Source organism: Mesoplodon mirus (genome assembly GCF_964341445.2).
Source record: "Mesoplodon mirus genome assembly, chromosome: 5".
NCBI classification, from domain to species: domain Eukaryota; kingdom Metazoa; phylum Chordata; class Mammalia; order Artiodactyla; family Ziphiidae; genus Mesoplodon; species Mesoplodon mirus.
In genome coordinates this window covers 108,831,099-108,844,519 of record NC_138980.1, presented here as the reverse complement: position 1 = coordinate 108,844,519, position 13,421 = coordinate 108,831,099, and the positions used below count along the sequence as shown (strand labels likewise).

The 13,421-nt window shown below is 36.7% G+C and overlaps 1 protein-coding gene across 8 annotated transcripts in view; it reads right to left on the bottom strand.

The window, feature by feature from the left end:
* The window catches only part of ARB2A (ARB2 cotranscriptional regulator A), a 455,970-nt gene that overhangs the window by 158,496 nt on the left and 284,053 nt on the right, over positions 1-13,421 (bottom strand). For all 8 annotated transcript variants that reach the window (XM_082623477.1, XM_082623475.1, XM_082623478.1 and 5 more), the window contains one exon: positions 5,914-6,030. In XM_082623477.1, the coding sequence (XP_082479603.1) occupies positions 5,914-6,030 (117 nt within the window). The remainder of the gene's footprint in view (positions 1-5,913; positions 6,031-13,421) is intronic.

Sequence of the window (13,421 nt, the reverse complement as noted above, 5' to 3'; positions counted from 1 at the left end):
TAAATAAAATTAATATTACTATTGATAGAATACCACCTCAGAGAGTTCTAGATAATGCAGAAGATTAGCACACAATTAGCCAGCTTTTATATACAGTGTGACACTTGCTTGTAAGAAACGAGTATTCTCCAAAGCAGTGTCAAGATATGTAAATGGATGATTTGTTTTATCATTCATCACAACCCCTAATAAATTCAAAAATCATGACTTCTATAGGTACTAAAAATAGGTTTCCAATGATACAGGGAGATAGCTTCAATGAAGAATGACTTTCTCTTTCTCTCTCTTTTTCTTAAACAATTTAGTCTTTTCAATGACAGCAATTAGCTCCATCGACAGACAGGCAGCGATTAGGTATATATTTTATTATTATTCATCCTAGTAGTACCTCCAAATCTGATGAAAGTCGGCTATTACCCAGGTGATATGTCAGTCTTAATACTGTTCACTTATACTTCACATATGTAAAACTATGTCTTATAGGATATTTCCAGTATTAGTAACAGTGATGGTACATTATAGTATTAAGGCGATTAGTCATTTTCTAACTCGTCATTGACTTTAAAAGCTGAACAAAATGGATTTTATCCAGGTCACCTTTAACTCAAACATTTAAAACAAAATACACGTTTACATTTTATGATCCTGAAAGTTCAGTTTTTATCTAGGCACATGTTTAGGCTTTGATCTCTCATAAAAATAGGATAGAAAACAAACATCCTATAATTAAAGTAAATATGTTCAAAAGTTCTCTGCAATGACAAAGTACTGGTATAGAATTGTAAAGGTTTGATACCATAAGTTGACGTATACGTATGGTGTGTGCATGTTTGTGTGACATTTCTATCCCACTGGGAAAAATATAGAGAGAAAAGGACAAAACAAGCTAAAAATATGTTTGCCATATGACAGAGTATAATGAAACAAAATAATGTAAACAAACTGGGAAATATATGTAAAGAAGGAAATATGAGAAAGACATACAGCCATTACATATGAATTCAATCTATCTGAAATTCCATCTTATCAAATGGAACTCCCTATTCTGAGATGTGTTTTTATAGTTTAGAAACCAAATCTCTTTTCACTGTTTTTCTAATGCTTATTTTATCCCTCTTCTCAATGCCCCAATTTGCACCCTATCCCAGTTCTTCAGTTGAGATGAACACTAGCTAAGTGTCTTGGATGACGACAGAAGCAGCCCACTAGGAAGGCCCTATCTAAACCCAGATCATGCTGGAGTGTGTTCCCAGACCTCAGAGATCTTATTCTCAGTTGCCCTGAGCAGACAACAAGGCATGCTGGACTAGAGGTACCAACAGAGACATGCTTGAGCCTCAGATGCAGCCCCGCCTCATCCCGACCAACAAGCAGAGAGAAAGAAGCCCTTGGCCAGAGCCAGCAGATTGGGATGGATCCTGTAACTACAATTTCTCTGGGTCTGAGGGAATAAGAGAAAAAAAGGCAATACAGTGAGTGTCTTAAAGTTAAGTGTTTTCAACTTTAAAGGTCTTTTACTCTGAAATTATGACTTTAAAACTTTAGGTTTTTGTGGTTGTAAATTGCCTTCTTCATGAAATCCAAAAGTTTGGGAGCTATTAGTATAAACTAGAAGTGCCTATAGGCCAAAGCAGTGCTGAGTGACTATTTAAACCAAGGTTGACAATATTTCAGTGTAGATATGAAATGAATTAAAAATTTTTATAAAAAGTTTACAACTTAATATATTATGTTTAAAGAGAAAAGTAGGTACTAGGTATTCCTGTGCAAGATATTTGGAAGTATTTGGAGATGCATGTTGCCCTGGTTGAGCATAGATTTTTATTCATTTTTATGAGTTATATAAATCATCAGTGTCTAGAGGTTGATGCTTAATATGGAAGGCATTGTGTCCTCCTCAGACAAGAACTACTACTTATCAGGTTGTGTTTCCAGGACTGACACTCAGAACTGAATGGTGATGGTTAAGGGTTCATGACTATTATGTAGAACCATATATCTGGCTTGGCTGGAGACTTTCAGAGGCCAGGGGTATGTCAGGAAATGACATTCACCCACTCAGCCTTTTTTTTTTTTTAATAAAAACTATATATTTAAGTTGTACAACATGATGATTTAATATACATATACATAGTGAAATAACTACAGTCAAGCCAATTAAGATGTTCTCCTTTACATAGCTAGCATTTTTCAGTGGGTGTGGTGAAAGAGCCTGAAATCCATTCTCTTAGCAAATTTCCAGTATTCAAAACAGTATTATTAAATATAGTCATCATGCTGTTCGTTAGGTCTCTAGACTTGTGCATTCTATACCACTGCAATCTTTGACCAACATCTCCCTGTTTCCCCACCTTCCTGACACTGGTAACCACGATCCTACTCTCTGCTTCTGTGTACTCGACTTTCTAAGAGTCCACATATAAGTGATATCATGTAGTATTTTTCCTTCTGTGTCTAACTTATTTCACTTAGCATAATGTCCTTCTTATGCTAAGTGGGTTCATCCTTGTGCACTCAGACTTTACAGGCCTGGAGCCTGAGGTAAGAAGCTCCTTTCAGGAGCTGCCTTTGGTTACTTTCTACCTCTTCTCATGAGGCTGGCTTAGTATGTATGCTTGGTCTTTTGGTTGGGAGTAGATTTCGCTTGGAATCATTGCCATAAGTAGCCCTCTTTGACCTTCTTTCTTTAAAAGAAATTGTTATTTTAAAGTTATACAATTAATACAAGAATACAGTACTTAACCTTCTTTCACTGTGCTAATTAGAAGAATTTTTAAAAATCAGCTTTCTATAGTAAATGAATACTTAACATCAGCAACTTTACCATATTAATTTAAACATGTTTGTAAAACAACAAACAGCTTTACTAATTTGTAGTACAACAAGAATGACTAGGCAATTTGTACCATTATCTTACTTCCACATTTTAAAGCAGTGTTTGGTGAAATAATGGAGCCAATCATCAAGAGGCCCAAAGCACTGAGGCTTCATCTACAACCAGACTGGTGTTTTTATGGATAAGGTGCCGGTTCAGCTGAGGTGTTTTTCCTGGCAGGGATATCTGCAAACTCTCAGTTTTTGAGCTGACTTTAAATGGAGCTGGAGTCAGAGGTGGTAGGGCAGTGGGCAGTGGAGGGCACAAAGGCTGCCCTGCCACGGCTTCTCCCAACACCTGTGCTCAAGACAACTGCCCTTTCTAATCGCTGAATTCAGGCTTGCTTGCTCTTCAGTATTTCATGGAGTCTTGCAGAGTGCACAGGGACTGAAAAGGAGAAAGAAGAGGGGATGCTGTTTCATCCTGAGTGTTGGGAAATCCTGGACTCTAACCTGGCTAAATAAACCACACTGAATTCTCCACTAGGGGATCACACATTTAGGTGAGTTCCTGCAAGGATATCTGAAAGAGACTTCTATAGTCCCTCTTTTTGCTCTTGTTTCAGTGGAGAGCTCTGAGCAGGGATGATTTCAAAGCCCCATTAACAATGATCTAATCATTTTTATCTCTGGGATCTTATAGTGTTTTCTACAGTAATACACTTGATTTCTTTATGTAGTACCATTTGGTTTTCAAGGGGTTTTCCTCCTGGTTATCATCTTTGATTCTCACAGTAATTCATGAAATAGATGAAATCGGAATTATTATGTCTAGTTTACAATTATGAAACAGGCCCAGAAAGGCAGAGTGGCTTTCTCAAGACAGTAAGCCTTGGCAGAGTACCTGGTAGACCCAGGTAGTTCACGCTAGCTCCTTAATTACTGTTTTACCTAGTGAGTGACTAAGCCAGCATCATTATCAATACTTAGTTCTCCTAACTCCTTGTTCTGAATTACTTCTCTTTTGTAAGATATTTTGAATATGCAAATCATTCATGAAACAAAAGGAGAACAGTGTTCATCTATCTTATATTATTTGGGGTGAAAAGGTAGCAATAATAATAGCTGTGATTTACTGAACTTCTTTAAAGTGCCAACAACTGTGCTGTTTCCTTACAAGTATTTTTTCCCAGCCATGTTTACAGATAGGTATTATATATTATAGATGAGAAAACTGAATCTCAAAGATATTAAGAAACTTGCCCAGGACTACACAGCTAGGTAAGTGATTGACCTGGGGTTTGAATTTTGGTACATAGTAACACAAAACTCTTCATGCTTCTTTATGCCTAAGGCATAATTGAGGGAATTGAAAGCACTAGGTCATTTATCAAATTTTATAAAATTTTCAAAAATTTTATAAAAGCTATGTCTGCAAAAAAATTATTGACAGCTTTGACTAAATTAAGATAAATTCAATTACTGCCTATTTCAGTCAGATGAAAAAATGCACAGATTAATATATGCTGATTTTTAGGGGATGCCTAATCCAATCTTAGAAATACTTAAAAAGTAAATCTAAATAAATTCTGTTATATTTGTCACCTGGAATGAGACATGAAGAACTTGCAATTAAAAAACATGATAAACAGGGATGCTTCTTGTTTGGGATAAGCCCTAAATTCTATATTGGCTGTGTGGGGGGGAAAAAGGTACCAACAGATCATTTATAAACCTTACTAGTTATATAATACTGGGAGCTGTTTATGTATCCATTTGGACCGATAAACTGCATAAGAAACTATAGTCATAAAATACACAAAATTTCTCTTGGAAGAATTTAGGTCCTTGGAAATGAAAATTAAGGATGTAGCTAAATTGTGAAAGGAGAAAGGAGAAAAGCAATGTGGTCAGAAAACACCTGGGTGTTAGAATAGATTTAAAAAAACCCACCTTTATATGTTCATTATAAGGAGTGGAGCAAAAATATTTTGGACTTCTGCATGATGAAAATACTTTTTCTAATGGAGAATAACAACAGTGAAAACAGATTGGTGATATGATAACACCACTGTGGGATTATATAGCCTAGTCCTTCTGTTTAGTCAAAACTCTTTTCAAACATTAACTCTCTGGTCCTTATGGTGCACCATGAGGACTGGCAGAAGTTACTGTACCTATGGTGAGAGGTCAGCTGAATAAATACCTGGGTATTCTATTAAAAAAAAAAAACTGGAAGAAAATCAGGAAGGTCAACCAGCTCATTCATATATATAAATATAAGTATTGATTTGATTAAACAATTGCTAAAGCATGGCGTGGCTAATGTCAATTGCTTATAATATCAGGAAGGTGAATATAAGTAAAAAAGAAATTTCAGCTATATATCTGTAATAGGAATCAAGGGAATAATGAGCTGAAAGTTTTTTGAAAAATGGGAGCATGTTCAATGAGTCCTTGTAAATTCTCAGGTTCACAAGCCCTTAGGAAGCGTGAAAAACTTTCTTAGCCTGAGGCTGGACCATGACCAGCCCCTGGGTTTCTCCTAGCTCAAGGGTCTGCAAAACACTATTTCAGCTTTTCACTTCTTCTCCCCCTACTGGCAGCAGTGAGCCATCCATTTAAGGGGGGCACATATTGACCACTTCTGAAGAAAAGAATGAGACAGTGTATATTGGGCTTGTTTCTTGTAATTAAGCAGTACCAATGCTAAATACCAAAATTAAAAATCAGGGAAAAATAACCTCCTAACATCATGACCTTATTCAGCCAAAGCTCCTACTATATACTGTATGCATACATATAACCTATAGAAAGCCAAAAAAAAAAAAAAGAAAAAGAAAAAGGGGATATTCTATAGAAAGCCAAAAAAAAAAAAAAGAAAAAAGAAAAAGAAAAATGGGAGGAGGGCTTTCAAAAAAGTAGTTTTTCTTCAGAAGGGTTTCCTATTATTATTTCAACCATGTCTAGTTTTCTCTATTCCCTCTTTCTGCCTCCAGAAAGGGAGTTTGGCGGTGGGAGGTGATATAAGTTAGTGGGGCTGCTCAAGACATAAAGGCTCACACTCATTCATCTCAGCACTGAAAAAAATCATCTCACCTCTCTCATCCATTCTCGAATCGTTTTGCCAGCTTCTTGATGCCACACATTGTGAACAGAGTCTGTCAACGCCACAGCAGTCACCTTACTTTTCACATCTGCTTCTCGTTGAATCATCTGTTTTTAAAAAGGAAAATAAAATATTGGCCACAATTTTTTTTCCCTACTGGGTGCAATCTGCTTAGTCATAGATAACAGTAATATCATATTAAAAATGAAAAAGTAATATGCATCTCTTGTTCAAATTTACTCTTTTCTACACTGAACACATGCCTTATTCTTGTCCAGAGGTGTGAAAAGACCTAATATTTTCTTTTCAAAAGACAATACCACTTAAGTCTTAGAACTACATAGTTCTATTATTTTCCACGTGGTTTGACAATTCAAGGATTAAAGGCATCACAGGGGAAAAAAAGAGGAATCCCTGAGGGCTTCTTTTATAAGTTTCTTCCACCACGTCCTATTTCAGTGCTTCAGGGAGTTGTACCAGGAGTTCACTGTTAGCTACTTAGGACTAACTTCTGCTAATTTTTAGTAGATGGCACATCAGTAAAGAAAGATGTCTTTGACTTTTCCAATTTAACTACCCTGCTCTTCACCATGGCCTTGTAATTCCTTGGTGTTTTAAATGACCACAAAGATCTATCTCTTCAAAGATTATCAATGTCATTTTGCTTTCTTTTATGCTGAAAAATGATTACATTTTAACTTGTTTCTATAGAATGTTATTTCTATAAAATTAAATCGTTCTAAAACTTAAAAAAAAGAGCCACTTGGCTTGAAGAAACGGAAGAATTCATCAGTGGTCTGCAAAATAAAGAAACTGAGAAATAATAGTTCTAGATTAAAAGAATCATAAACATTCCAACTACTAACACTAGTAACTGATTTGACACAATATAAGAAAGCTTAAAAAAATTAGTTACAATACAGTATCTAGTGGCCTTGAATTTTATAGCTATGCCTTCACTCTTTCTTTGCATCAAATGTCTTTTCTCCCTCTAAAAAAGAGTAATTTATCATTTACTATTAATTTATTGTCTATCAAAAATACATTACTGCATTAAAAAAAGGGAGAGTTCTGAATGGTGATGAAAGCTCACACAGAAAACAATGCAAGCCACAATTCTAATACCAAATGATGCCTGTTGGCATTCTGAATTAAAAATGTCTCTCTCCTAAATTTCTTTAAACCCTGCATATGCACATCCCCTTTCACTAAACAGTACCTAATGGGAATCTAATTCACTGTTAATGCTGCCTCAGCAGCATTCCTGCACCTTAAATCTTTGTGCCTTGCGGTTTCTGCTTATGTAATGTGCAAATCTTAAAATCAATGTTGGTTATGAACATCATAATATTACTGCAAAAATTCACCTGGCAGTACCAATAATATTTTTAAAAGCATAAAATAATACTCTAATTCAATACTTCACATTCATTATTAAGCAGTTTACTACCTGCTTCTAGATTTTATTTTAAAAATAGATTCTCGTTGGATTACAATGGCACTAGAATATAGAAATTTAAACTGACATTGGATAATAAACCCCCAAATTCCACAACAGTGAATCCACCTGGCTCATGAAGAACTTATATGTCCTTATTCTCATTTTCTAAACAGGAACACTTAGAGATCTAGAAAGATCGTTGTTGAAGTTACTAAATAAGAACACCACACTCTTCTGGTAGTCTAAGAATATGTCTGCATTTAAAAATATTTGTGCTGAATTTTGTTTTGGTTGTTGTTGACACATGCTGACTTAAATTTAAGGTGGTAGTGTCTGAAAGCACTAGATATTGAGGACCATTTGTGAAATGATATAAAATTAAGAGTTGAAAAGGCTGAGGATTTAGTGCAAAAGTAGAAAATCTGGGGATTAAAATTCTACAAACCTGGAAAAATATACAGTTGATAGACTGACTACCAGAGGGAAAAAACTTTGGTCTGTTTGTTCATCTGGCTGACATTTCACACAATGGACGGTGATGATCTGTAACTTTTCTTCACATCACATCAAACCACATTAATAATCCAGCATGATACTCCCTTACATTGTTATAGTTCTTTACAGTTTAAAGCGCACTTTCATATTATATTACCAGAGGAGGGGAATGGTCAAATTCCAGAGGATCTCAATCAAGGGCTGTTTACAGATGAACCCAGGAACAAAAAATTTCAAATATTTGGCTGTTTAGGATTAGTAGAATTTTAAATCGGTGAAAATCCTAACATTTTAGTTTTTCAGACTATTTTCCTGTTTGGCCTTGCTGCAACTGGTAGTACTGGAACTACCTGCAAATGCCATTTCCCTCCAAAGCCTCTGCTTCTTGCATCTGTTGGTGTGGTTCCTAGCTCCCATTCTCTCCCTTAATGCTTCCACTATGAATGAGCACTGACGAAAAATGCTGGAGAATGGCAGTGGTGGTGGTGGGGGGGCGGTAGACTGAACACAGGAATCAAGACTGTTTAAGAGACAGACCTTAGATGGAACACAGCTAAAGCAAGGAATGGGTGGAGGCACAGCTGGGCAGGAAAACAACTTCTTTAAAAGTCCACAGGGCCTCCCTGGTGGCGCAGTGGTTGAGAGTCCGCCTGCCGATGCAGGGGATTCGGGTTCGTGCCCGGGTCTGGGAGGATCCCATATGCCGCGGAGCGGCTGGGCCCGTGAGCCATGGCCGCTGAGCCCGTGCATCCGGAGCCTGCGCGTCCGGAGCCTGTGCTCCGCAACGGGAGAGGCCACAGCAGTGAGAGGCCCGCATACAGCAAAAAGAAAAAAAAAAAAAAAAAAAAAAAAAAAAAAGTCCACAGTAGAAGACTGTGATAGTCTGGAAAACCCAGAAATCTGAAAGGAAAGAAGCCATATGACCGAAGTCCTACTATATGTCAATCTAAGGTGGAGATGTGGTTTTTATTAGGATCCATGGATATGAACACCTTTGAAATTCTTTGCAAAATTCTGTCTGTATGTGATATGAATATTTTTCTGGGAGAGGATGCTTAGCTTTCATTAGATTCTTAGAGGGATCTTAATTTCTAAAAATGGTAAGAGCTTGTGATCTCAATACCAATCTTTCAAAAAAGAAAGATGACATTATTTTTTTTGTTAAAATGTCTTCAGTATGGCAGTGTGGTATTGGGTTGAATAAAAGTGAAAAAAAATTTTTGATAAGCCAGACATCAACATCCTAAAGTTTCATGGCTTAATTAATGTATGGTAAAATGAAAATATTGTTTGTTTTTCTTTGTGTGTATAATATTTGTTTCTATCTGAGTAGCACTTCATACATTTCAAAATGAATACATAGTCAATCTCATCTCACTTCACTCTGAAATAATATTGAAATGTATATAAAACTTGTATCATTTTCCCCATTTCAGAGGAGGAAACTGAAGCTGTGAAACTGGTTAAAGGCCACACAGATATGACTCTATATCTGTGGCCATGTAAAGTGACACAGCTCTGACTTGACCATGACTTTATGTCTTGTGTTCTTTCATTTGTATCACATAGGGTCTATTTCTCAGTAATATACTATTACACTCTTATATAAATAAACTCATTTGATTAATTCTATTTTCATATATACAATATTTCATTGACTTGGACATTTAAAAGAATGGTTAAAAAAATCCAAATCCAAATCAGTAAAGAATGTTGAAATTCTGAAAATCATGCTAAGAGAAATCAGCCATGAGCAAAATCATACTATCAACAGCATTAAAAATTATTACTACAGTTCTACAATAAATGATGTATAGGATAACAGGGAAAGTTAAATATTTCTATAAATCATATTGATGATTTGAGAATTAATACAAATATTTGATCCTGTCACCTGATATTTTTGTTTCCCCTTCCTAATTCTGTTCACCTATTCCATTTTTGTTATGATGTCTTTTCACCTTAGCTTATACACAATTAATCTGCTCTTTCCTTCATTGTACTGTCTGCTCCCAGTCTGACAAAATTAACCCAATAAATATCAAGTACTTGGAACAGTAAAAACATATACCATCTGTATGCAGGTTCATCTTATTATTAAAATTTTTGATGGGGTTGAAATTGAGAGAAAAAAAATACCTATTATTTTTTTCTTCCAGAGTAAGAGTAAGATTTTAAACATTAAGTAACTATAACAAGATAAGACAGCTTATCTGAGTTTAAAAGTACTTGGCAACATGGAGACCAGAGGACAAGAAGGGCGGAATGAGAGGGCCAGTCAGTGGCAGCTACCTTTGCTCCCCTCCATGGATATGGTCCTTCCACAGGGCTGCTACCATCTCTCCCCAGAAATCAGGTAGGCCTTTTCTGTCCACCTAACCTCCCTCACCATGCTTTCTCCAATGCCCTCAAATGATGTACCTGCTTACTATCTTCATAAGTACCTGGCCCAATTCAAATACTTCATGTCACCCTAAAAGTTCCTTAATTCCCTTTTTGTACCTACAAACTGTTTAACTTTTCTGTGGGCTTCATTTCTTCTAGAACTTTACCGTGAGCTACTTTTAGCAAAGGAAAACATAAAGACTCTTTTACTTCCACTAAATCAATGAAAAAGTTGCTGTCCATTTGTCTTAGCTTAGAAGATAAGCTTTTGAAGGCAGGGAAATGTTGATTTGTAGGGATGCTCTACCATGAAATCTGTGGGTGTAGGTTCGTGTCTCTACTCCAGGGCCTTGGATTCTGGAAATTATAAATCCAACCTAATACGAGATTCAATACTCCCAACCTGAAAAAGAAGTGAACTCTGAACTGGGTTGTCTTCACCCTAACCTAAAAGAAGAAACAGATAATTTTATTTTCCCATATTTGTGACCCAGCAGCCACAGCACTCAGAATAAATATGTCTTATATTTTAAAGTCCGAGGGGACCTCCCAAAAGAGCCAGTGTGGCTTAGGGGTAGGGATGTATATATATGTGTGTAGACCCATATTTATATTTGCATATATATTTTAAACACGTTTTTGAGGGAAATATTTTAAAAGTCTTTCATCAGCAAAAGCCATTACTTTCTTTTTAAATTCTGACACGTGTTACACATATGTACTGTGAGGGTTACAGCATGTGAATCACTTGTACAGGAAAGAATATTCTCAAAGAAAATCAAATAACTCATGTTTCCTTCAGATGAAGATCGACACTACTGTACGTTTATAAATTTGAAGATCATTACTACTGTATGAGCATGAATGAATCCTCAGTCTGGTTAATAGCACGGTTGAGATTTGAGATGTCTTTAAAAAAATACATATGCATATAAATAGATTAGCTCCCTCTAGAGCTTCTCAAGTTAAGATTTCAGATTAAGTTGTTCCAAAGTTCGGAAAGTATGAAAAGCTGATACCTTTTCACATTTTTGTTATGCAGATTATAATTACACTCAGTGCTTCTACTCAAGTGAAGTCTTTATGTGGTTCGACAAACTCTGGTATTTTACCACAAGCCTCTCCCATCATTTTACAGTTCTCCCTGTATGTTCCCTAGCGAGTGGTGCACTGTCCTCTGTGCTATCAGGCCTACCAGGTTAAAAATGTGCCCTGGCCATTCTCACTGGTGTGAGATGATATCTCATTGTAGTTTTGATTTGCATTTCTCTAATGAGTAAAGATGTTGAGCATCCTTTCATGTGTTTATTGGCAGTCTGTATATCTTCTGTGGAGAAATGTCTATTTAGGTCTTCTGCACATTTTTGGATTGGGTTGTTTGTTTTTTTGTTACTGAGCTGCATGAGCTGCTTATAAATTTTGGAGATCAATCCTTTGTCAGTTGCTTCATTTGCAAATATTTTCTCCATTCTGAGGGTTGTCTTTTGGTCCTGTTTATGGTTTCCTTTGCTGTGCAAAAGCTTTTAAGTTTCATTAGGTCCCATGTGTTTATTTTTGTCTTTATTTCCATTACTCTAGGAGGTGGGTCCAAAAGGATCTTGCTGTGATTTATGTCATAGAGTGTTCTGCCTATGTTTTCCTCTAAGAGTTTGATAGTGTCTGGCCTTACATTTAGGTCTTTAATCCATTTTGAGCTTATTTTTGTGTATGGTGTTAGGGAGTGATCTAATCTCATACTTTTACATGTCCCTGTCCAGTTTTCCCAGCACCACTTATTGAAGAGACTGTCCTTTCTCCATTGTACATTCCTGCCTCCTTTATCAAAGATAAGGTGACCATACGTGTGTGGGATATCATCTCACACCAGTCAGAATGGCCATCATCAAAAAATCTAGAAACAATAAATGCTGGAGAGGTGTGGAAAAAAGGGAACACTCTTGCACTGCTGGTGGGAATGTGAATTGGTACAGCCACTATGGAGAACAGTATGGAGGTTCCTTAAAAAACTACAAATAGAACTACCATATGACCCAGCAATCCCACTACTGGGCATATACCCTGAGAAAACCATAATTCAAAAAGAGTCATGTACCAAAATGTTCATAGCAGCCCTATTTACAATAGCCCAGAGATGGAAACAACCTAAGTGTCCATCATCGGATGAATGGATAAAGAAGATGTGGCACATATATACAATGGAATACTACTCAGCCATAAAAAGAAACGAAATTGAGCTATTTGTAATGAGGTGGATGGACCTAGAGTCTGTCATACAGAGTGAAGTAAGTCAGAAAGAGAAAGACAAATACTGTATGCTGACACATATATATGGAATTTAAGAAAAAAAATGTCATGAAGAACATAGGGGTAAGACAGGAATAAAGACACAGATCTACTAGAGAATGGACTTGAGGATATGGGGAAGGGGAAGGGTAAGCTGTGACAAAGCGAAAGAGCGGCATGGACATATATACACTACCAAACGTGAGGTAGATAGCTAGTGGGAAGCAGCCGCATAGCACAGGGAGATCAGATCGGTGCTTTGTGACCGCCTGGAGGGGTGGGATAGGGAGGTCGGGAGGGAGACGCAAAAGGGAGGGGATATGGGAACATATGTATATGTATAACTAACTAAATTTGTTAAATAAAAAAAAAAAATGTGCCCTGGGCCAAAAGGCCTAATCAGCTGACAGTGGGTTTGGTGGAGTCTTTTCTGTTTACGTCTTCCTGAAGACTCTTGTACAAGTCTATCCCAATAGCATACCACCCACAGAACAAATATCTTTGCTGCAACATTAGAACTTTGGTTCTGTCACCCAAGGCTCTTGAAGCACCTCTAGTGATTATAATGAAATACGTACACACTCTGGTAGATGAAATGTGAAGACTAAACTGCCCAGCCGGAAATTCAGACAAGTAGGACACTCAGCTCTCACATGTTACAGTTCACACTTCTCATCTGCATTCACCTTTTTTGTTTTCCTCCTTCAAAAGTAGAAGCTTTCAAGTAAGCAGCCTTCATAAGGAGTGTGGTGGTTAGATTCAAGGACCTTGGAGTCAGATTCCCTGGGTTCAAATCCCTGCTCTGCCACTGCTGGTAGTAACACCTTGAGTGAATTATTTCAACTTTTTCAGTGTCTCTATTTCATCACATGTAAAAGGGAGATAATAAATAAA